The sequence below is a fragment of the Rhamphochromis longiceps genome, linkage group LG2, assembly GCF_057381845.1.
Source record: "Rhamphochromis longiceps isolate RC_006_pf linkage group LG2, R_longiceps_female_GT1.1, whole genome shotgun sequence".
Classification (NCBI taxonomy): domain Eukaryota; kingdom Metazoa; phylum Chordata; class Actinopteri; order Cichliformes; family Cichlidae; genus Rhamphochromis; species Rhamphochromis longiceps.
The window spans coordinates 24,718,849-24,744,034 of NC_140558.1; the positions used below are offsets into that span (position 1 = coordinate 24,718,849).

At 41.6% G+C, this 25,186-nt stretch overlaps 3 protein-coding genes across 8 annotated transcripts in view; 2 read left to right on the forward strand and 1 right to left on the reverse strand.

The window, feature by feature from the left end:
• Positions 1-207: 207 nt before the first annotated feature.
• On the reverse strand, positions 208-11,941 carry ids (iduronate 2-sulfatase). Of its 2 annotated transcripts, none has more exons than XM_085419483.1 (13): positions 11,674-11,941; positions 11,142-11,278; positions 10,883-11,060; positions 10,685-10,773; positions 9,857-10,057; positions 7,730-7,900; positions 7,504-7,630; positions 6,784-6,942; positions 6,408-6,514; positions 3,187-3,303; positions 2,608-2,718; positions 2,280-2,405; positions 208-2,204 (listed from the first exon to the last, which is right to left on the reverse strand). In XM_085419483.1, exons 1-13 carry the CDS (start codon positions 11,747-11,749, stop codon positions 2,124-2,126), a joined length of 1,680 nt encoding a protein of 559 aa, XP_085275609.1. In that variant the 5' UTR covers positions 11,750-11,941; the 3' UTR covers positions 208-2,123. The 2 variants fall into 2 exon arrangements, with proteins under 2 accessions (XP_085275609.1, XP_085275613.1); XM_085419487.1 differs by lacking the exon at positions 11,674-11,941 and adding an exon at positions 11,486-11,626.
• A 947-nt stretch (positions 11,942-12,888) lies between these two features.
• Positions 12,889-16,277, forward strand: dcps (decapping enzyme, scavenger). Its single transcript, XM_085419494.1, has 6 exons — positions 12,889-13,122; positions 13,390-13,540; positions 13,617-13,762; positions 13,848-13,961; positions 15,168-15,278; positions 15,390-16,277. Exons 1-6 carry the CDS (start codon positions 12,919-12,921, stop codon positions 15,654-15,656), a joined length of 993 nt encoding a protein of 330 aa, XP_085275620.1. The 5' UTR covers positions 12,889-12,918; the 3' UTR covers positions 15,657-16,277.
• A 1,646-nt stretch (positions 16,278-17,923) lies between these two features.
• Positions 17,924-25,186, forward strand: part of LOC146677227 (uncharacterized) — a 46,413-nt gene continuing 39,150 nt past the window's right edge. For 2 of the 5 annotated variants that reach the window (XM_085419503.1, XM_085419504.1), the window contains exon 1: positions 17,924-18,230. In XM_085419503.1, coding sequence (XP_085275629.1) covers positions 18,166-18,230 — 65 coding nt within the window. In that variant the 5' untranslated portion in view covers positions 17,924-18,165. The other 3 variants (XM_085419509.1, XM_085419510.1, XM_085419508.1) reach the window with 2 other exon arrangements.

The following is a 25,186-nucleotide window of genomic DNA, read 5'->3' on the forward strand; positions in this document are numbered from 1 at the left end:
TCGAGTTCCACAAATTGTTCTGCATGATTGCTTGAAAATTGAAAACTGCAGGGGAAAAAAAAAAAAAAAAGAAAAGAGTCTGGGACTGAATTCACACGATATCTCAAAACACAATTACAAGGCTTTTAACAGTTTGTGTCACGCAGACAGATCGACTCGGTGGCATCACACACACAAGTTAGACGTTTGGCTCAAGCAAAAAAAAAAAAAAAAAAAAAAAAAAAAAAAAAGCCACAACAAAACCCCAGTGCCAGAGAGCAGCGTTCATTCTGTAAAGAAAGCGAGCACACAGAATAGACTGGCGAGGTCCCCGAGGAGCTGCTTCACTACCCTGCAGCTTTACACTTCAGCTGTGAGTGAACACAAAACGCATTACAGAGCAGCGGGCAGCGTGGACAGGCAGCAAAGTGTTTCTGCAGGACAAACGCACACAGGAGCTGTGATCACAAACTTAATTCTCATGCAAAACAAATTTTTTTTATTCTTATTTTTAATAATCAAAACAGACAAATATACACACAGTGTGTTCTTGCAAAACCTGAAATCTGGTTAATCCTGTGCCCCCCCCGTCAGAAAGAACTGTTCAGGATGCTCTAATGCTAATGAGAGTCTGGACTGACAGATTATTACGGTTCCTGAGATTTGGCGCGTTACTGCACACAGGAAACCAGGACAGACGAATCACTGCAACCACCTTAAGATTTCTTCCACATCCTCACTCCTGTCAGAAGCCAGCTGATGATAAAAGATTCATTTAGATCTCATTAACATGACGCCGGTGCAGCCAACAATACAAGTCGACAGAGCAAATCCCTTCCATTCATTGTTGGACCTGAAGTTCAAGCTGAAATTGCTTTCTTCTAAATTATCACGGCACCGAGTGTTCACGCACTGGAACCACAGTAAATGTAGCTACAGTCTGTTTCATTTGCATTTAATTATGGGTGGCTTTTACTACCTTCATTCCAGGTCTCTGAATTGATCTGAACTGACTGTTTACGAGGGGGGGGGGGGGGGCAAATAGCTGCAAGTAACATCAAGTGCAAATAGAAATGTCATATTGTTTAACACTACAGTACAAAAGTCCCTATCGGCTGCTATTCTGAGAGACTTCTCCTTAAAGCAGTTTACCAGTACACTGAAGTCAAACATGGGTGTCAACATTGATTAAAAGGAGTTCTGCAAGTTTCCTCAATATTCCTTTAAATGAAAAGACTTCCAGATGCCACGTTTATCTAGTCTGAGGTGGAGATTTCCACAGAAACCCGTCAGTGGTCCACCTGCACAGACACCTGTGGGTTTAATGGGACGTGTTCAAGGAATGATGGTTTGCTTTAGTTTTTTCAGGGAAAATAGAGTTGGATTGAATAACCGGGACACTCTTAGTATGGCGACTATAAGTCAGCTCGAGCTCCAAAGGTTACAATTCCTCTACACAACTGTATGGGGGGAAATGAAGCAAACAAGCAAATACCAAAAATGCACTTGTGGCCGGCTCCAAAGGTTGTGTCTGTTGCCACAGATTCTCGTGTTAAAATGCCCAACTTTAAATAAAAATAAAACAAAACATGTTCACACGCTGATACCAAAAAAGAGAAAAAAAAAAAAAAAAGGTTTGGTAACCGGTGTCCCTGCTTCTGCCCACAGTATGGTGGTTCAATCCTAACGTGACTCACACGGTGACATTTCATTAAGGCTTCAAACTGCAGCTTTGAGTCAAATGTTCATTTCTCCACAGAGTACATTTTGTTCTAAGCCCAGTTTTCCTCCAACCACACGTATCAGTGAATCATGTAAGGATGTGCCTTACTAACCAAGCCAGCTCTGGCGTTAACTGGTAACACAAATATGGTGCGCTTGGTTAAAATAAAGTATCTGCATTCATATCATGTATGAATTACAAGTTTCTGCAAACAGGCGCGTTTCTTTTTGTTAGCGTCAAACTATTCTGCTCTGAAATGTTTTCCAAGTCAAAGCATGAGACCTGCCTACCAATGATTTCTCAAGCACAAACATCAGTCTGAAGAACCAAGTGCACACAAATTACATGTTCAAGCCTTTTTCCCCTTTCACTCCATCGTCCCTTTTTACTCGTCCCCATCTGTTGTGCTTAGTTCCTGTCCTCATGGCTTCCCTCTGCTCGTTTTCATCCCCGCTGTGAGGTAGTGGAACTCCAGCTTCATTCTCATCTGCAAACCGACAGTCTGGACGACAACCACGGGTCAGGAAGTGAGTAAATGAATGTCTAAGAGGAGAAACGTCTATAAAACCCAACTTACCTGAGGAAGGCTGGCAGTCTTCCTCATTATCTCACTGTAATCAGAGTTATTGAAGATGTTCTTGTCCTGACCGGGGTCATCTGCTGACATGTACAACTCCCCAGCATGGACGTCAGACACATTCACCTGGATGGAGAGCGGGATGGATGATACAGACAAATTTAATCTGCTTCTCTCCGTCTCCAACATATTGTGAGACAAGATGGATGGATCCATCACGTTCAACTCCCCAGGCTGAGCCTAACGCGCTCACTCGGGGGAGAATACAGAGACCGATGCTGATGAAAGGAAGACGACCGTTATGCGGGATGAGTTTGTGGTTACCTACCTGAAATGTTTTGGGATTGAAGCCCAGCCACAGAGTGTACCTGTAGTCCCAGGTGCGCAGAGAGTAACCCATGATCTTTATGTCTTTGAGGTCAGGGAGGTCAGAGTTCTCCTAAGGGAAGAATTTGGAGTTTAAAGCATCTTTGAGCTGGAGAAATCTCATGCAGCGCTGTCAGATCTGCAGCTGCCAGCTCAAACTGCGAGCCAGCTGCAGACAGACTGCCAAACTCCTGCATACAGAGATTAACCTACAGCAGGAGCAGCACTGGCCTGGATACTTTAATACAACGACTGTGCTTGATGGCGGCTCCAGCACGCACGCACGCACGCACACACACACACACACACACACACACACACACACACACCCCCCCCCCCCCAGTGGCTGACCTCTGCAAATTCAGACATTTAACTACAAATTCATAATCAACTTATTAAAGCAGCATCAAGACACGTCTGTATTAATAACATGCCTGCCTTCTGCTCTGCAATTACTTCCACACTGATACAAAACTAATGAGTTAACCTTAGCCGGCTAATGAGAGCTTTTTCCCCCCCTTTTTTGAAACAAACTACCTACCTGTGGTGCATCAGCAGGGCGAGGATATTGGCTGAAAGCTACATCTTCTGGAGTCCTCTCGCTTCGCCCTTGTGGCGCAGCGTAGGCACGGTTTTCTCCTTCAGTACACAACTCCACCTGAAGGCAAGAAAACGGGCTAAGCAGGTGAAGGGAGTAGATGTCGGGTGTAGTTGGATCACATTCATGCCTGCCATCTTTGGGCTTCGTTTGGTTTACTTTCTCATATTAACGCAACATCATTTGAGCTCCGATCGCAATGACATGATGCTTTAAGCTGCAGATATTAGTTCAGGTACAGTGGGAGGCAAAGAGCTGCTTCACCACTAGAAGGTCCCGAGAAGGTGCTGTGCTTTCTCTTTAGACGAGCATGTTAGGCCCACTCATGGTTCTTAATTGGCTGCCTGATTATCTGTCTCTCTGTGTTAAGAGTCCAGATGGAACGGCGACCTATCCGAATGATAGGGCACACCCTGTCAGCTCCGAAAGCCTCCAGGCTTCTGCAACCCTGCGTGGATAAGCAGTTAAGAAGATAGATGGATGGAGTTCTCTTCTGGTCTCGTTAGGCAGAGAGTGTAGTATGAACACAGTCTGAAGATCAATGAAAGCCGATTGTAGTAGTCCGGCGTGTTCGTAGTGAGAGGCTGCTAATGGACTCGTGTGAACCATTTCAGCTGTTTCGCATATGTGCCGACGAACTGTACAGCCTGGGAGTGGGAACGCCGTCACTTTTGCAGTGCGCAACAACAATGGTGAGAAGAATCTGAGGCCATTTCAGTGATATGAATGCAGAAGCACAGATTTACAGATTATGCAGAGGGAGCTGCTGCAACCCGGAGAAAACAGAGTTCAGAGTTTTTCTATTGCAGCAGTGATGCAGAGGTTTGTCTGATTACAGCCACGCTTACTCCAACAATAGTAACATATTAGTAGGGCTGGGCCATATTATACCGTTCACGGTAATACCGGTATAATCATCAGAATCAGAATACTTTATTGATCCCTGGGGGAAATTATTTTTTGTTACAGTGCTCCATTTTAAACCAACATTAAGACAAGACAGACAATACGCTAACTAAGAATAGTACAATATATACATATATACATACATACATACATAAGTCACTTATAAATAAATATTTGGAAAAGAAACATGTGTAGTTGTAGCAGCAAACAGTGTGTTAAGTGGATGCGTTGTACAGGGAGATGGCCACAGGCAGGAATGATTTCCTGTGTCGTTCAGTGGTGCTTTTCGGTAATCTCAGTCTCTCACTGAACGAGCTCCTGTGACTGACCAACATGTCATGGAGTGGGTGGGAGGTGTTATCCAACATTGTCTTTATCTTGGACAGCATCCGCCTCTCCGACACCACCTTGAGGGAGTCCAGCTCCATCCCCACAACATTGCTGGCCTTACGGATCAGTTTATTAAGTCTGTTGGCATCTGCGACCCTCAGCCTGCTAATGTTAGGCAACGATAGGAAAATGAAATTTCGCGATAGAATGGGAGTAAAACGCGCATGCGCAGTGCCTTTGTTTTCATACGCACATGGCCGATTGTTGAGTGAAACAGATGAACCAGAATTGGTTTGTAAAAATGGTGCAACTTCCGTGATGTGGAACTGGTTTGGTGTTTGTCCGTCAGATACACAACAAAGCACATTTTTTTGCAGAACATGCAAGCAGCCGTTGTTATTGTCGTATTTGTCGGACTAAGATGCTCTTAAATCTGGGAGTAATCTGGGTCCTAAACTCCGTATGCTTCAGGTCAAACAACACTGCAGCATCACTTAGAGTTAAAAACTGTCTAAATTCTTTCATCTTTAATAAAACGATCAGCATTGCTGCTTTACGAGGTGTAACTATAAAGTTTAACTTCCAGGCATCCATGAAAACAAAAGTTATTACATTTAACGGAGTTAGAAGTTAGCAGGAAGCTAGCGGAAGTTAGCTCGCTAGTTTCGCTAGTTACCTAAGCATGATATTGCATGTTCTGACTGAGAGATTTCTGAAAAAAATCAAACGTACAGCTCTGCTATCACTTGCAACATAAATGAAGACAGGAAACTAAACAGCAGTGACGTTTGTAGGGTTACTGAAGTTGGGCTAGCTGGTATATAATGATGTGCTACGTGATCGCTAGCGACACAGCTATGTTAGCATAACATAAACAGTGAAGCTGGAGGACGAACACTAACACTTTTCCACTTATAAAAGTTAACGTGAAGGTTCCTCATGGTTAGAGACAAATGCAATCGCATGGCAGGATGCTGTAAACGGACCAAACTTCAGTCAGGAGAACAACTGAGATAATCCATAACAACTGAGATAATCCATCCATAATACGAGGTTAGTCATTAATATACTGCAACAACATGGGAATAGAGCAGCTGCCAGAGAATTCAACATTAAGGAATCAATGGTACAGAAATGGAGGAAGCAAGAAGAATGAGTTTAATAAAGTTTGATTTATCTGACTGCTTTGTTTCGCTTAATGTGCCTTATAATCCTGTGCACCTTATGGTCCGAAAAATGCGTACTGCACACTGCAGTTTAATGTTGCAAAGCACCTCTTTTTAACTTCAGTGGATATTATACATGGTTATGCTCAGGACATGTCAGCCCATTTCTAGTGGAAATGCCTTTTGGTTAAACTTTCAGCAAGCAATTTGCATTTGTACTGTTACATTTTTATAAAGCTTTAATGTACATAAAAACCAGCTTCTTGTTTAAGTGAATATAAATGGAAGGTTGTCTTTTTGCACTAGTAATGTTGTGGAGTTGTATTTTGTCTCGCATCAATTATATCGTCAGTTATATCGTTATCGCAAATTTTCAAATATATATCGTGATAAATATTTTTGGCAATATCGCCCTGCTCTACATATTAGCATTAAGCAGACATTCACAGCATCAATTTATTTTCCGTTTTAATAAACCTCAGAGGTTTTTTTTTTTTTTTTTAAAGACTTCTAGACATCAGGAACTTCTACCAGCTGTGGTATTCTCCACTTTGAAGAAAAATCTAGCTCGACATGAACACTTCAGGCGCTCATATCCAACTAAAGTCTCATTGACAGCACAAAGGTGCTGTCCCGAGCACACTGGTCTTTGAGGCTGATGGGAATATCATCTGTTTTGCAGGTAACCAGGTCAAAGCTGCAGACCGATTATAATTTGTTCTTGTGATTAGAAACATAGATTGGAGGTTCATATCCTGATACCTGGAAAGAAATGTCAGGGCACTGCACGGGAACTTCGAGGCCGGCCAGGTAGGACACAGTAGGAAAGACATCCACCAGCTCCACCACCCTACTTCTGACTTTGCCACCTAAGACAGATAAAAGTCACCCAATTACAGACGCCTTAAAAACGAAGCCAGTCAAGATCTCCACTACCATTTACTAAACATCCTCCACTTAAATTTCATGATTATTGCATCACTTGCATTTGAAGTAAAAGCTCTCTGGAGGCAAAATATCAAAGTGTATCCCTGTGTAAATCATTTTTAAGCTCTATATAGAAATCAAAGACTGTATTAATGTTAAACAAGCATTTTATTAAATGCTTTTGTTTGGGGGGGGGGGGGGGGGGTCTTACTTTTGATGCTGTGCACAGATTCCCTTAAGACGTCTATAAACGGGAAGGTTGATGTACCAGCTTCATTGCCACCAGGAACAGAGAAGATCAGAGGTACGCGTGTTGCGACATCAAAATTCGAGTATTTAGCCCATTCACCATGCTCACCCAGTGACCAACCTGCAGCAACAGAAACCCAGGAACACACAGTTCATTAAGACTCGGGCAAACCAGAGACAAAGAAATTGATCAGTCTCAGTCATACAAATAATACTTTTCATTTAAGGCAACACATTTGACTGATGTTTGTCCCAGTCACGAAAATGACGGCATTTGACTGGGCTTTACGCAGTGATTCATCAAACAGTCACACAGAGGATTCAGTCTAGTGCTCTCAACTGAATGAGACATTAAAAGAGAACAGAGTTTTCCAGTCACAAAGCTGAAAAAAACAAAAACCAAAAAAGGTAAGTGGTGCAGAGAAAGAGCTGAGGGTAGAGAGAGTAGAAAAAAAACAAAAAACCTATGGGAACAAATCATGGCACAATTTGCTGTTACAACAGTGCCATCTGGTGGTGCAAGATAAACATGACAAGCTCAATAAACCATTTGTTTAATTTGCACAGAACACCTGATAAGATATTTTAGCAACTTATTTTTCTAAATGCTTAAAAAGAAAGAAACAAACCAAACTGATTAACATTAGCTGCCTACATCTCATCCAGCTACGCGTCTCCTCACCATGATCAGAGGTGAACACCACCATAGTGTTGTCTGCCAGCCCCAGCTCTTCCAGTGCACTGAGCAGCCGACCAACTTGAGCATCCATATATGACACTGCAGCATAGTAGTGCTGACGGATACGCAGCTGGAACACAGGATATAAAACACTACAGTGTTGCTGTTCGCTTCAGGAGGAACAACCACGGTAACCAAACTGGAGGTGCTGAGAGCAGCTGGTTCATACCTGGAAGTCTTTTGGTATAGAGCCGTAGGGGAAGCTAATGTTGAGTTTTTGCACATCCTCTCTCTTCCTTATATCCGTCCAGGGGTTGTAGGCCACAGTGGGAAGGCGTTCAGGGACATCTGGGTCGGGGGCCAGAGTCATTTGGTCTAGAGGATACAGGGTCAGGTATTCCTGTGGAAAAATCTCAGAATTATTTCTGATTCGGGTTTTCTGACACTCCCTGGCCTTTGACCCACCACAAGACATCGATCTCATTGGTTTTTATTGCGTTACAGTTGTACTTTATTGTTTTCAATATTCTTATAGGCTTCTTTTGTCCAAATGAACATTACTGTTAAGCAGCAGAACAACATCTTCCACTCTTCACACACTGAGCCACCTTTGTGCTAAGGACAGGCTGTTCCCTGAGGGGCTGAGGACTAACTGAATTGCATAGAGTATACCATCAGTGAGTTACTGTTTGTGGTGTGAATAACCCAGATTCCATCAGCAGTCGTTACGTTTCTTTTCAGTGCTGCCAATCAGACTTTGAGTGCTCACTCCAGGACTGTGCAAACTCATAAGTCAGTCAGTATGAGTGAAATATTCAACTAAATGCTTTCTGTAGTCAGGTCTTACAAAACTCCAAGACTTAGCAAGTCTAGTAGAGTAATAAAATATTAAGCAACTGAAATAAAATTAGTATTATCTTGTTAAAAACACTGCTCTGAGTCGAGGTTCACTACATCATGTTGATCTTTGTCAACTCATTCAAAGTTAGAGCTACAATAGTGATATAAAGTGCAATCAATAAGCTCCACACTTATTCAAAATGCTTCTGATGTCCCCTTTATCTTCTTCAGGGTTATCGTCTCGTGAAGCTATACAGCACTCCCAGCTCTCCTGCTGCTACAGACCATATCTAACATATTTGTGACGTGCTCCTTCACTGTGTCAAGGACAGCAGCGAGAGCCTTTGTTTGAACAGCAGGTTGCTACAGTTCAGGTCGTCTGCACAAACCTTTTCCCTTTGACAGCTTAGATCAGAATTGCCTGACCCTCGAGGGCGAATTCATTGTGCACAACCATGTGAATGTCAAAAACACCAGGCATGCTTCATGCTTCTCCTGAGCCGATGCATCTCCTTCAGGCTCAGTGAACTGCAGTTTCACCCGTGGACTGCAGGCAAAGACTCAAATCTGATCCTTGACATTAAAGTTGACATGATTGTGCATGTTTTTATAAGGACAATGAGCCTTTCAATCAAACCGCATCATTCAGTGAGTTCACTGACGGGGACTATTCTTGCACACAGCGGCTCATTATCCACCATTTGGAAATACTTCAGATTTAGGGCAAGCGTTACTAACAGACAACAAATCACACATAAAGAAAGCTGCAGAGTTGCGTCTGTAACACACAGCAACAAACACCAATCAAACTGCCACCAGTGCAGTGGTTGCTTATGGCTGTGTTCATAAACACAAGCCGCACAGCTCGTCACTCCATCGACCTCACAAAGACCAACGGAAATCACCGCCACAATCACGTCCACTAAACACGGTGAATCTGAAGGCTTCAGGGAAGCTGTCAACTCACAGAACAAAAGATTTGTTTCACCCGGCCTGAGTGCGTTTGCAACTTTATTTAGAAACATGTTTAAACACCAGGACGGCACCACAGTGCAAAAATGAAAGCAGTGACCTGTTTATTTCACTTTGTGCAATTTTTTTATTTATATTTTCCTTCAGGGATTGACTGAATTTAGCATTTGCACATTAGCAGGAATGCAGCACAGCAACATTGTAAAAGTGCTATTTGTCAGAATAATCATAATAAGAATAATCATAATAAATATTCAGGATCTCAATATAGATCAAAGTAATGGGGATAATCATGTTGGCCATAATGGTGCAGCTCTACTCCTCAGTGCTTAATATAAGAGGATTCATCTGACTTATAAAGTCTTAGTTCAAGTCAGAAACTGAGTTATGTGAAACCTGCAAATATTAAGTGACTGGACTGAAGAAGAGAGTCACCGGGAAGTCATATCAATACTTTGTAACTGTACTGCTGTAGCTAACCAACATGTACAGTAGAGTTCAAGCAGTCCAGAGGAACAGCAGGAATGGATAATAAGTGACAAACCTGTGGAATCCTAAAAGGTATATGCGGCTTATGAAAACCCACAGCCAAGAAGAAAGGATCGTCATCGTTGACTCGACTCTTCAGTAACCTCACCGCCTCCTCTGTGCTCTCCAGGTCAGGGAGGGTTCCCCCAGGCTGCTCGCTCACATTCACAGCACAGAGCAAGTTGACGTGGAGTTTCCCATCCTTCCCTTTACACATCTGGAAACAACGTTTGTATGAAAATTATGTGACATCTGAAGTTGTGTTGTGGCCACAAAGACTCCAGAATCGACTTGCTTATGTACCAATGTCTTTGGGCTCTGCTGTACTTTAAGTAACATCTTTAGCTGCTAGAAGCAGTTTGATACCCAGTGTAGATGATGCGTTTAGAGGTTTTGTTGAAAACAGTTTTCAGTCATAAATAGAATCAAAGTTCTGCCACAGAAAAGAGTCACAAGGAAATGGGTTAGCACTTTATACTCCCAGTTCCTTTTTTTCTAAACCAATTTAGATCCCTGGAATTTTGGTTAGATGGATGAAATAAGGTCTGTGCTCAACACAGACTTTAGATATTTCCAGGTTTAAGTTGACAACTGAAAATAAGTAAATAACACACTTGGGAATGCTAAAACTTCTCCAGCTGCCCGGACAATGGGACATGACACTGCATGTGTAGCCCAGGAGGTAACTGGTTGGTAGCGTGTATTCTGATACAGGTGAATTATTCCCTGAGGGGGTACCTCTCGGAAACTGATGAATCACGGTGTGCTAAAGGATCATTAACATTGAGAAACAGGCTCTCCATTTGAAAGGCTCCTTTTATAATCAACACGGTGAAAGTCGTACCTTTTTTTTCTCATATGTGAATGAAGGTGGGTGATAGGCTGGGATGGACCAGCTGTAAGGATAGTCGTCAGTATTGTTGGAGGCAATGCCTACAGAGTGAAAAAAAACAACCATTATTTTCACAGCTATTCTACTGGAAAGTGGTGCATGTGCAGTTCTTTGTGGATTTCTATTCAAAATGCACCTGGTTAAACCTACCTGGGTGAAACACCTTGCCCACAGACATAGTTAAGTACCCTTGAGATTTAAAGTACTGTGGCAGAGTCGTGTAGTTTCCAGAATGGACTCTCCAGTAGGAGTTGAAGTCATAGAGCCTGGTTGTGTCCGGTCTCCGACTGGTTAACATGGATACCCGACTGGGACCGCACACAGCTTGCTGAGAGAGGAAAAGAGAGATCCATTGAGGTTAAGCAATGCAGTTCAATTCACCACAGCTAACACGAACAATGCAACTGACCTGCGCAAAGGCATTGAGAAAGACTTGGCCTCTGGATGCCAGCTGGTCAATGTTGGGCGATTTAGCCACCGGATCCCCATAGCACCCTAGAGATGTCCGCAAATCATCTGCCATGATGAAAAGGACATTTTTCCTCTCTGAAAGCAAACACAATCACAGATTACTCACTTTCTCTCCAAGCCCTCAAATCAGCCACGGAGCGCTATGGCACAGTTTCCAGGAAGAGTCATACTAATGTGAGGGTGTACCATTATTCTAGTAAACTTAAAGTAAGCGCATTTAAACATCCAAGAACAGAAACTTAAAAATTGAACCTGAAAATAAGCTGGACGCGTAAAACATACCAAACAAAGCGCCATTCAGTTGGTAAATTAAATTAAACTAACAGCCAACAGTAGCACCAGCCACTGAGTCAATAAATATTCTGCACTCATTACAGCCAATATAAGTTAACCAAGTTACAGTCATTAGAAAGTCTATGAAGTTTTGCTAGCAGCAATCAGATTACACCTGAAGTCCAAACCCCACCTACCTCTCCCCGCGGCAGCAGGATACGTCGACGTGTGAAGGACCAGCAGGAAAAAACACCTCAGGACAAATATGTCCATTTTAGAGGAGCCAAAAACGGCTATAGCGTGATATCCTGACGTTAGCCTCCTGCTGTTCAAACTTCCGTCCTGCGCACTCCCGTCAAAACAAAACAGCGTGCCCGTTTGAGTGATTTAATTACTTCCTGATTAACCAGCTGTCACTCTTCATTGGCTATTTCAGCTACGGCCTCGGCGCCCGCGGCTCATTTGACGAGTTCAGTCACGTGTCAGTCATATTAAATGTCCCGCTGAATACCAGCACCCAGTCTAATTAAAATGAGATGATAGCCGCAGTCTAATGAAACTTTTGCGTAGTAACAAATCAGTTACGTCCCGAGTATCTGCCAGTCAGCCTGCGTGTAGCTTCATTTGTACAACAGGCTCAGAATAAAGAAAATGCAGTTTAATTACAGAGCCGTGAAAACAACTGAGGAGTAAGTAGCCCTAAAAGAGTTAAAAGAAATTCTCAGCTTTCATTTTCACAGAATAAATAGGGGCGATGATCTCTATCCGTTAAATTTACATTAACGTAACTGAAGAATAGGAGGCGAGTGAGAGGTCTCACTCCGCACATTGTTGACTTCCGCAAATTAACCGAATTACCAACAATAAGAAAGAAACTGCTGTTGATGGTACCAGAGCCAAAGAAGAAAGATCTGCCTACAAACAGAACGAAAGCTGAAGTGTTTGGAGTGTTGCGGGAAAAAATAATTTCAAATATATTGATTTATTTATTTTGCAAAATCTATAGGGAACATTCCCTGAAAGCTACTGTTTGCTAAGTGTGAGAGAAAAAAAACGCCCAAAGTCATTGTTTTGCCGTTACAGTTATTTAATTATTGAATAAACAACTCAAAAAACAAACAAACATGAGAGTTACTATAAAAAGTAATAATAAAGTAATAATAATCATAAATCCAAAATAATAAAACTACATAAATAAATAAATAAATAAACCAACTGGAAACTATATAAACAGGAGAATGAATACTAAAGTCAATAAGTACAAATACAAATATCAATTTATTAAATTTTACAGATAATGAAATGAAAACAATGTTAATATACATTCTTAATGTTATCTTACATGCATTTAATAGCATATTTGTTATTTAATAATATTTATTTTTGAGTCGGGGTGAAAACATCGTGTACAATACACAATCTTCGAAGCAGCTACACTGAACATGGCGGACACGAGCGCCAAACGTCTACTCGACAGCGATAAAACTGGTGAACCAGCTCCAGACGTCAAGAGGGGGAAAACTGACAATGAGAATGGGCGAGAAGATGGAAATGAGTCGGTCCAGGAAAATGTTCTGTCTGGGTTCAAAACCTCAAGCGTGTTGAGTGACTCCGCCCGAGAGAAAAACATCTTTATCCACGGAAAGGTAGCGTTGTTGCAAAGTTAGCTACCGTTGCTCAGTGTACAGACCATATGCAGCTATTTGTTACTTGTAACTATTGTTACAGAGTTGCAAGCGGCGTTTTAAAGGAAGCCGTTTTTGAAAGTGGCTTTTGAATGATTTGTAAGGAACTGTACGACACTAGCTTCCGGTTTGACCTTTCAAAATAATAGTCATTTGTTTTGTTTTTGTTTTTTGCAAACCAGGCCTGATAGGAACTTTGATCTTATGGTATCTTACTATGATCTTAAGGTTGCAGATCAGGATGCTGTGGTTATCCTTGAAAAGACCCCGATCAGAGAAGACTCACTGGCTGAGCTCTTTAGTGGTTCCACACTCAAACTGGAGATGAAAAACGACATCTACAGCACATATCGGCTCCAGGCTCCCCCTCATCTCAATGGTATGCTACCCCACTAGTAAACTGTCTGAATGTTATGTGATGTCAGTCAGATAACCTGCGTGTTTCTGTTATACAGAGATTAAGACCACAGTGGTGTGTCCAGCCACTGAGAAGCATATAAAGAAATACCAGCGTAAGGAGAGTTTCCTGGTCGAGGAAACGGAGGAAGACTATAAGAATATTACTCTACCCCACATTGTGAAGCAGAGTTTTAGTGTGCAGGTCAGTCTCTTTGGAGTACCTCTTCTGCTCCAGTCTGCTCTTTGGAGTGCACATTGCTCACTTTTCCCTGATTTTTACCTTGCAGTGGGTTTACAACATCTTGGAGAAGAAGGCAGAGGCTGAAAGGATCGTTTATGAAGATCCAGATCCTGACGTCGGCTTTGTCCTCCTTCCGGATTTCAAGTGGGACCAAAAACAGGTCAGAGGCCACTAATGTTGACACTGCTTCACTGACTTTAAAACCTCTTGATCAACCAGAATAAACTAGAACATGATTTTACACTAAAGCTCTGGCATGTTTTGCAGACCTCATTTCTATGCAGACAATCATATATTTACATTTACAGTGGCACAAACACTATTCTTCTGTACCTCTGTAATATTTCATTTAGCATTGCATGACAACTCCAGGCTGGAGCATTTTAACATTATAATATACATTTAGATGCAAAGTGGTATTATTGGAAAGAATGTTCTTGAGCACAAAAGCCCAAAATGGAGTGCACCAATGTGCTTATGGAACACCTTCATGCAATATTCCTTTTATTGAAAAATAAGTAAATAAATCACAGTCTGCCATTATTTGTATGATTAACACAATTAGACTGATCGATCTACAGTTTTCCTTAATGATTGTGATAAATGGTAATATCTCAAACCTGATGTGTCTTTTGAAAATGAAACTTTGGAGAAAGTAACTTATTTGTGTTTTATGATGAACTTGCCCTACGCTGGTTACGGTTCATGAAGAGGACATACAGTGTAACTGATATAGTAAGTCTTTTGGCTTAAGGCTTTATGTTAAGAGTGTAAATTTACACAGTATATGTGCAGGTGTGATTAAACCTGCACATATACTGGCCTGCAGAGGGCAACTTCATAGAAATCTATGGAAAAATGGCCCTGAGTTCCCACTTCTGTGACGTCAGAAAAACCTTCCTAATGACATTTTTGGGCGGAGTCGCTTTTTTCAGGTCATAGTAACTAAACCATGGGACTCTGCTAACAATGGCACTGGCTAGCTTGGTTAGCAAGGCAAGTTTTGGCTAGTGAAAAACTTCCCTAGAATGTACTCGTACGTTACAGTTCAGCGAATATACTAGAAAAAGCATCTGCCTGTCAATTAAAGTTGCCACAGCACCAATACTGCATAACTTAATACGATCCTTAATGCAATTTAAACTGGTTAGCTATATAGAAATTCACTCCCTTGCTCTGAAATTGTATTCTCTAACATGGGGTCACTGTGGATTAACTCTTTAGTGAGCCAGCTTCAAGCAGCCATTCAAAGAACTATAAGCTTCATTTTTCAGCCCCTGGAGCTTTTTACTCAAAAGCTTACTGGATGGCGAGTTCTTGGATTTTTAGACCACTTAACAGCCTCAGCACATCTGTCTTCTTTCAGGTGGATGATTTGTACCTCATTGCAATAGCACATCAGAGAGACATCAAGAGCCTTCGAGATCTGACATCAGAGCATGTCCCGCTGCTGCAGAACATCTTCCAGAAAGGAAAGGTGGGATTAAAGTGATCCTCAGGTCTCAGTTAAAGAGAGCTATATGCATATCAATCATCTTTACTCAATGTGGCTTCATTCATTCTCTGCGATGATATCTGTGTAAATTAGGAAGCCATCCTCCAGCGCTACAACCTTCCAGCCAGTAAGCTGAGAGTCTACCTGCACTACCAGCCCTCCTATTACCACCTGCACGTCCACTTCACCAAGCTGGGCTATGACGCGCCGGGCTGCGGTGTGGAGCGAGCCCATCTCATCGCTGATGTCATCCAGAACCTCCAGTCAAACCCCCAGTATTACAAAACACGGACACTCTACTTCCCCCTGAGGGCAGATGATGGACTGCTCAGTAAGTTCAAGGAGGCAGGGAGGCTGTAATGAACCAAACTCAGAGCACCATCCACCGCCTCTCTCTCTCCATCCAAACCGTGAGCTTTACAGCTGGGTTTTTTTGTTTTGAATGCTATCAGTTGGCTTGACATGCTAATGTTCACGCTACTCCAGCCCATAACTTTTAATCCATATCAAATATTGTCTCTGTAAACTGGATCATCCTTTAATGCCAGTTCACAGCTCTGTTCATTATGTTGTAGAACAACGTTATTGACACTCTGATCCGCTTTGTAGTCTGTTTTTATGACTTTTCTGTTTTTTCAAAAGTAATTTGTATATTTCTGATGTTTTTTTTGTAGTCGTGTCAGAAATTGTTATTAGTCTTGTTGTGATTTAAAAACACAACAGTAGATGAAGCATTTTTTAATCAGTGTGTTTGATGTGCTTTTTGACTGAATGTTGTCAACTAAATTAAAGTACGTTTGGTTTCTAACTCTTTAATAAAATGTATTAAGTTTGCAGTGTTGGTTTCAATAATCCCTCAAAGACATAATTGGTTTATTATAACCAGGCCTATTATTCTTGCCTTATTTTCTGACATAATGAACAGAGGGGGTTACACCAAGCTCTGGGATAAGATCTATACGGACAATTTTAAACTGTGAATCATGGAAAGCTAAACTGGTACAGTCCAAGAGCCCAACTAATACCAACAACCAAAATTAGCTTTTAGCTGCTGCATCTGTATCTGCATTTATAATGACTGATATGTCAAAAATTAAAATGCAAAGAAGCCTTTGAAGAAACCCATGCAAGCATGTTGTGATGGTTGATGTTGCACATTTTGTCCAACAGGGGGCATTCTATAGCTTCACTGTTGGCAGCGTGTTTGGACATGCTTCTTTATCATATCACTGGAATACATGTATAACAGCAGAGAATCCAAAGCCACAGTTCCTCAGCTGCTGCACTAGATGGTAGTATAAATCCTACGATGATAAGACATTCTTGTGCATGTGCTAGACTGTAAAACTAAATCTCCAGTCTGGGTAATATCATGAGTCTCACTTTTTTCTCACTTTGTCATAAAAGAAAGCAAATTATAAAACCTTCTTTTGCATATAAACACAACCACTTTTAACCAAAATACGCAATGAAGTTGCACTTCGTTCATTTTCTGTCATATATACACTTTAACAGTGTTGATGTCCATATTAAACAATGTTTCAAGTGGTGAGGTCAGTGCATGTACAGTAGAAGTAATCCTGAAGGTCAGGCTTCAGACTGCTCGAAACTCTCAGTTTAAAGCGACCGAACCTTCTGTTTGAGAGGAGCAGCCAGTTAGAGGAGGCTCCATGAACTGGGGGGGCGGGTCTACCAAGGCCCAGTATGAGACAAATAAAGATTATATCGAATTGTCATACAAAGCTGCTGTAGCATTCCGAGAATAAAAATAATACACACACAATGAAAAATGGAGCTAGCAATAAGCATAGCAGGTTCTCTTTAACTTAACACCACATACATACTTTTGGATCTGAAGTACTGCGCTCATTTGAACCTGTGCCTCGTAGCTACACCTGTGTCTCCCCTTCAGCCCCGCTGACAGTCGGAGCTGTATAATGCGAGTTTGTACACACACACCTCAGTTTGCCTCTGAGCTGCTGTGACTTTGTTAAAAGATCATTTCTTGCAGACATAATTTTCTTATCTGATCTAAAGTCAGCTGGGCGGTGTTCAGTTCGTGCTTAAGGTGCGTTCAAGTGTCCCTTGGAAAAATGCGAATTGATCAACAGCAACGATACTACACCGTCCTGTGATTTGTTCCTTAGCCTAGCAACCAGTCTACTGGGACCCACGTCAAAGACCATTTAGTGGTTTGTTCAGCCTTAATAAGTTACAACCTGTGTTTAACAGAAACTTGACGGGGAAGCTGTTTAATGTAACTTGATCCTAATCCTCTCATTATTGTCTAACTGTCTGTTTCGAAAGCTTTTCCAGGTTTTTTTCTTTTAAGTATACTAATAGAATTCATGGGTTACATGCTTGAGTTGGTTTTAACGTTATTAACCACAGGCACGCTGGACTGTGTGTACTCTTGTTTTGTTCAGTAAACACCTATCCTGGAAAAAGCACAAGGATCGCTGCTGAATGGACGTATTACGACATATCCAGTAGAGTGCATGTTTTTGCTTTTGTGTAAGTGCAATTAGAGCATTTTCCACATTGAGAACACCCAGAGGAAATCTTCCACAAAGGCATCAAAACCCGCTAATTAAATACCCCGAGAACCGGTTAACGCCTCTTTATTTCCTGAACCCAACCTAGGATAGCATTAGCAGGAAGATATCAGTAGTGTGGGTCGCTATTAAACTTTATATATATTTATATATTAAAAAATAGGATTGGAGTGTAAACCTAAACACTAATGATTTGTTGGTGAGACGGGATTGCGGAGTTTCCGTGGTGTCTCCTGAACGCAGCATCACGGACCTGAGGACGCCAGCCCACGACTGAGACAAATAATCCAATCATTAGTCCAGTGACGGCGCAGATGTCTTGGTTTCAGTATCTGAGGGATGACTTCACCCTGAGGCCGTTTGAGATTCAGCAGACACAGTGAGTATCCCCGCAACGGCTACAAGCTTTCCCGGCCAACTGTGCGTCATCTCTGGGACTCTTCAGCTTTGTTTTGCCCGGAGATGGAGATGTCTGATTGGTAGTAATCGATACATGTGCTTGTTACAGTGTGCCGGACACGCTGCTGTGCTTGTTTGTGTGTGAACTGAATTAGTTGAGGGGATAAAACGTTTTATTTTAGTTTTTCCTCTTTGGGCTCTGATTTGCAGACAGCACTGTAGGTGGGCTGTAATTATTCTTTGGAGTTCCTGAAGTCCTTTTACTTAGTTTTTATGTATTTTTTGTTTTTTGCTGGTGTTTCAACTACATTCTGTTTTGGATTAGTGTATAACGTTGGCTAAACTGGAAGTAGGTTGGTGGTAATCCCCCTAAAAATCAACTTTGGTCAGGCACTTTTTCCATCACATGATTTAACACCAGCAAAGCTGTTCTGGTTCTTCAAAGATTGCCACTTGTTATCTATTGTGAAACATTCTGGGAACATTAAGATGCATTTGAGGTTTTAATCTATTCTCCAAGTAAGTTTTCAGTGAACTAGTTTTAATTGGCTAACCTGTCAAAAGGACCCTGGTTATAAGCAGCAGCTGATCTTTTCTCCTTCAGCAGCTCAGTGCCTGTGATTCATCCATGCACCGCCTCTCATGCAAGGTTTCCATATAATTCATTTACTGTAGCCTTTAAAGGCATATTAGGCCTATTGTCCTGATCAGTCACTCTCTACAACCCTGTAGACTTAGTGAGAACACACACACACACACACACACACACACACACACAGTGCATGCGTGTGAGCTCAGTGTTTGGTGGAGGCAGGTCAAGGACGGTCCAGATTAAACAGTTATCTTTCGCTGCGTTTCACCACCGTAATTCTGAACACAGACACTGAGTGATTCAGAACAGAGTCATGCTGTCTGTCAGTGTGACTGAATAAATGACACTATTGATCTGAGAACGATGTTGACTTCTGACTGCGTCATTTCTTTGTTCTGGAAGTGACGACAAAGCAGATTCCCATTACACGTCAAAGCGCTCTGAGATCTTGATGAATAATGACGTGGTATCACTCAGTACTTTGCAGTAAATCCAGTTATCACACTGAATGAAGATGCACGAGTTTGTCTGCTGGTTGTCGGATTGAGAAGCTTGGAGAAATAGGCTTCTGTGAGAGTGTGTGTGAACTGTCAACTGTCAAAGTCTTCTTTATTAAAGGTCTGATTAGGTCGTCCATCACTAGGTCACTTTAAAAAAAAACAGTTTTTCTTTGTGAGGGAGTGCTGTCATGACAATTCAGTCATTCATAATTTGACAGAACATGCTCCTGTGTGTCTGACTCGGAGTGTAACTGGATGGTCTTTAAAACCTAACTTCTTGCTTCCTGTGCAGCCTGAGTGAGCGTTATCTTTTCATATCGATTATACTTCGGAGGCACGAAATCTTTTTGGATGGTTTCATCTGCCACCCTGCTCATCAAAGTCAGGAAAAACAAGTCCGTGTCAGCTAAAGTCCTGGAAAACCTCTTTAGCATTGAGACAGCCTATTCAATCAAGCATTCACAGGACTTTGCTTGTTCCTCATTTCGTTGTGTTACAGCCTCCGAAAATTGATTAAATTCACTTTTTACCTCAAAACTTTACACACAAAATAATACCCATAATGCTAATGGGATAAGGGTTTGCTTAAAATTCTTGCAAACCTATTAAAAAAATTATGTATATATAACATGCACATAAGAATTCACAGCCTTTACTCAGTACTTGACTGAAGCGATTGTGGCAGGAGTTAGCACGCCTGTTTTTGAGCACTTTTTCCCATTTGTCTTTGCAGAACCTTTAAGCTCCATCAGGCTGGATAGAGAGCATCAGTGCACAGACATTTTCAGATCTCTGCAGGGATGTTCAGGTTCAATTTTGGGCTCTGGCTGAGACATTCAGTTGTCCTGAAGCCGGTCCTTTTGTTATCTTGGCTGTGGGTTTAGGGTTTGTCTTGTTGGAAGATGAATCTTCACCCAGTCCGAGGTCCAGAGCACTCTAGAGCAGGATGTCATCAGGGGTGTCTCTGTACATTGCTCCATTTAACTTTGGACCCTGACTAATCTCCCTGTCACATAACATCTCTGCAGCATGATGCTGCCACCACCATGCTTCACTGTAGGGACAGCATTGGGCAGGTGATGAGCAGTGCCTGGTGTTCTAAAGACATGATGCTTAGCATTCAGGCAAAAGAATTCAATATTTGTTTTATCAGACCGGAGAATTTTGTTTCTCGTGGTCTGGGAAACAACATTCAGGTATCTTTTTGCAAACTCCAGGCAGATTTTCTGGCTGTCTCCTCAGCATTGACTGAAGAGTGACTTCCATCTGGCCACTCCACCATACAGGCCTGATTGGTGGAGCAGTGCAATAATGGTTGTCCTTCTGGGATGTTCGTCTAACGCCGACAGAGCAGTGCTGAAGCTGTGTCAGCGTTAGGCCCTTCTATCCCCGATTACTGAGACTGGCTGAGTGGCTAGCTATAGGAAGAGTCCTGGTGGTTCAAAACCTCTTCCATTTATCAATGATGAAGGCCTCTGTTGGGGATCGATCACTTTTAAAGCCAACCTCGAGTGGTCATTAGAGGAACTATAGTTGTTGAAACTTTCAGGTTGTTTTCGCACTGAATGCCGCTGCACACTGGGCTGGTGTCGTGTGGTGGGAATAGAAATGATGGAAATTTAAATGTCATCAGTCAAAACTTTGTATTAATGGACAGCTACACTATAAATAGCTCCATCGGTTGGATTTGGTAGGTATTTTACCGGCTTCTCTAACTTGTTGGGCGAATGTGTGAACCGCTACAGTATTGAGCGACTACATGAGCAGCTATCCCATAAAGCTTATTGAGATTGTGGAAGAATTTCTAAGTTCAATGTAATTTGTCTCTCAAACCGAATGGGATTCATTAAGTTTTTAGCTGATGAGCACAGTAGTTGCTAAATACTGATATCTTTGGCAGCATTTAGCAGTCTGTGTTCAATCAAAGTGTTGGTTACATACAGGCAGTAATGAGCAAACTTTGGTTTGGTCCTTTAAGAAAGTAAAACGTGTAGTGTTAATGATGGACTTGCCAGGTTTTGCTGGGAAACCAAGAAGCACTTCACTTTGCCATGACAACTGTACCCAAACAAAACCTTCTTTAACAGTTTTAGGGGAAAAACAGTGTGTTGTACCCCAAGAATAAACCCTCACTGCTTCAGTTAAACAAAGGTACCTTTGCTTCTCCTTGAGTTCAGTTTATGGAGCAATGAGATGACACTCTTAAAATCTTCACTCTCGGGTCATTAGGTCATCGGCATTCAGTTATATACTTTGTATTAGTGGCTAAGGGGCCTCCAGTTGCTTTAGTACTCAAAGACACACACGCATGCAATTGATGCAAATAGAGTTGAAGAACAGGGTTTTGTTTTTATCGCCCCATAAAGCTCAGCTGGGGCCTGAGATAGAGGGAAGGAAGACGGGGATCTCCGCTTGTTGGCGAAGTGTGTTCTGTGTAAGATTTCTCTCACACACACCACCACCCAGCACGGCAGGCTAAGGGCAGGAGTATGATTACAGGCCTATTTACATTACAGCATAGAGCAATGGAGAAGGGGGGAGAGAGACTGGCAAGAAAAGGGAAAAAAAGAGGGAGAGGAAGAAGATGGTTTCCAGATGTGAGGTGGAATTCAGAGCAATGTGATTCCCCTCCTCTTCCTCTATACAGGGAGAGATATCTAGATCAGCTTGTGTGCGTTGTGTTGGAGAGAATAGGCGACGCGCAGAAACCACAAACCGGAGGGGAAGGAGAATGCATTGTGCTGAGGGTGAGTGAGGAAGCAGAACCGGAGCCAGCCGAGGGAAAAGGAGCGGTGGAGATGAGGAAGGGGATGGAAAGAATAGAGAAGAGAAGCAAGGCCTCCGGGTTGACCACAAGTCCAGAGATCTAACTTGGGGCATTTCAGCCGAGTGGAGGCTTTTCTGGCATCACGGTAGGTAGGAGGGACAAGCACTGCATGAAAAACCATCAGTCATTTCAGTGAAGACCCCACAGCTGTGCCGAGGGTGGCTCCAGCTTAATGAATGGAGGTGTCCATCACTGATTATATTAAGTTTCATTAAATTAAAAAAGATTCGTTTTATTTTTAGACTCTTGTTTGAAAACATGCTGAACTTATAATTTGCTCACTTCTATCAATGTATTTCATCCCCGATGGATCCAGATGACACATTTTCATATCTCTTAGTTGTTTCTTTGCGAGTCGTCCGTTCTCTCCATCACTGTTTGAGTCTCTCTCTCAGTGGGTCCAGACTCGGGGTCGTTTCAGGAAATACCAGTATCCACTTTTTTCCCCCCCTCTTCCAGGGGAAACTGACCGACATTCCTTGTGCCTCTATAAACAGAAAGCTGTCTGATTCACACATGCTTGTTCACATACGAACATGCACTCGCCATGCCATGATGAGTTGCACTGAGAAATTTGTGTACACAGAGACTCTGGAAACCTACTCAAATGGATGTTATAAATCTCCTTTGGCTGGAGTCTATTTTTCCTCAGAGATTTAGTGAGTTGAGTTCATTTTAAAAGCTGCCTCAGTTGGATGTGTTACTGATACCTGAAAACAGACAGACCCCACATGTAGAGTTAAAGCTGCTCTCATTAATATTTTGGTTTTATGGCCTGTTGATCACTTTAATTGCCTTTATTCCAGTTTTGTTTATATTAATGTAACTTATAGACTTACTGTATACTAATAGTTTAGCACCAGACTTTAAATAATAACTCAGCAGCTTCATACATCACAAAACCTGAACACGTTATCACTTTCAGGACCTGGTGGACAGAGCTAAAGGAAGAGTGAATATTGGACTTGGATACGTCAAATAGTCAGAGATGCATTTCTAAACAAGAAGCACTCAGAGTGCAAACCTCCAGCAAAGCGCCACACTCAGGGCAGTATTTACTTTGAAGGGAATAGTATGTATGTATGTTGTGTATATATTAAGTTTGTTTTCTTTATTCTTCTTAAAGGTACTTTAAGAAGTTTGTAGTGCAGTAAAAATTAGATGAGGGTAACATGACCGATGTCTACTCTGGTTACACATAACAGGTGTTGATTTGTAAATAACTGGACGTGAGTAACCTGAGCTTAGAAATATTATATAGTATTATTATAACTAACAATGCAGCTCTTTCTCTTGATGGTACTTTCTTTAAAAATGTAACACATTGTGGAGTTAACTTGAAAGACAGATTTGAAATGTAAATGACACAATGGCATCATATTTGGATGCAAACTGTAATGTGATAATTAGATAATGTATAAATAATTATGTCTATATGCTGTCGATAAACACAATGGCAGTAAGTAACATAGATTTAAATAGTATTGTTATCACTGACTTTGAAGAAAGGTCGGAGCTCAAATGTGACATGATATTTCAAATCTTTATGTGTTACTTTCTATATCTATATTCCATTTGTAAGAATCACAGTTTCTAAGTTTTAAGGCTTGTGATCAGCTTTCACCCAATAAATCATTAGGTTGAACTTGAAGACCTCGGCGGAGAAAGCTACATTTGAATGGCTCGTTAACACGACCCCACTCTACACCTTGACAAAGTTTTATCAGAATCATTCAAAACTTTTTGACCTATTGTGTTTACAGACTGAATGACACACAGGCAAACGCTGCCAAACTTTAGCGGAGGTCATAAATGCTGATGTTGTTCTGTGACCGCTATAAAACTTCATGGGCCACATACAGCCCACTTTGGACTTAAGTGGGTTGAGTGAAGACATTTAACTCATTCACTGCCATTGACGTCTATAGCCGTCAATTGCAGTGAATGAGTCAATGGGTTTAACTCATTCACTGCCAATGGCTGGCATTGAATGAGTTACCTAAACATTGAATTCCTGAGACGCAAATAACAAATTTCAACAGTAAATCTCAGTTTTTCTGCATGATAAATGTGTAAAATTACAGAAAAAGTCCTGACAGCTCATTGTTCAGACTGTCCTGTATTTGTAAAAGATAATGTTTTTGGTTATTCACAGAATTTTTAATTTCTTTCTAACCACGGACTGACTGTTTTTGCTTTTGTTTGTTCAAAAAGTTTTTAAAAAGGTCTTTATTGGCAGGAAAAGCTGTAAAAGTTCTAAAAATACAGATAAAGATTCACTCGTTTACATTTTCCAAAGCCTTCCAGTGGACCTGATTGAAGTCTTTGTCGGGCCAATTTTGGCCCCTGTACCTTAAGTTTGACATCCTTGGATTACATGACTCATAAAAGCTAAAAGTAATGCACTGGTTGTTCCAACTAGGGCACTATGAAGGTTCAAATCTCAAATTGTTCATTGTTAACTTGGATGATTAGTAGTTTTATGGTTGTTGACACTCAGTATGGACATAATTTGGTTGTTACCCTAAAAATCACAGAGTCCGGCACCCAAGCCTAACGATAGCATCTCTAACCTTTGACCTTTCGGTGGTGCGAGACTCGAGGTACAGTCACGAAAACTGGTGAAAAACACCAGGAGAGTATTACCAATAAGCGTGCTATTTTCTAAACTTTTGCTGTTTAGTTTGAGGGGCTATGAGTATGAATGGCCTGAAAAAGAGACGATGAATAAGAAAACACAGAAACATTGGGGCCCTACACAGCTTGATAGCCTCCTAATTACTACAGTGCTGTCTGTGCAGCGTTTGGTGTATTGCCTAATCAAAATTGTACATCACTTCCTTTCCTGCTGCCTGGCAGCCGAGCACCAACTTAACTTGTCTAATTGGTTTGACCCAGTTTTTTGTGACAGGAAGCAGACTTTAGATTTCTTTAAATTTTGAGCCTTTTCTTTCTATTTCACTACGGAATCATCCAACGGCACTTTAAAGTTCCTCGAAAGACTTAAAATATGAAAA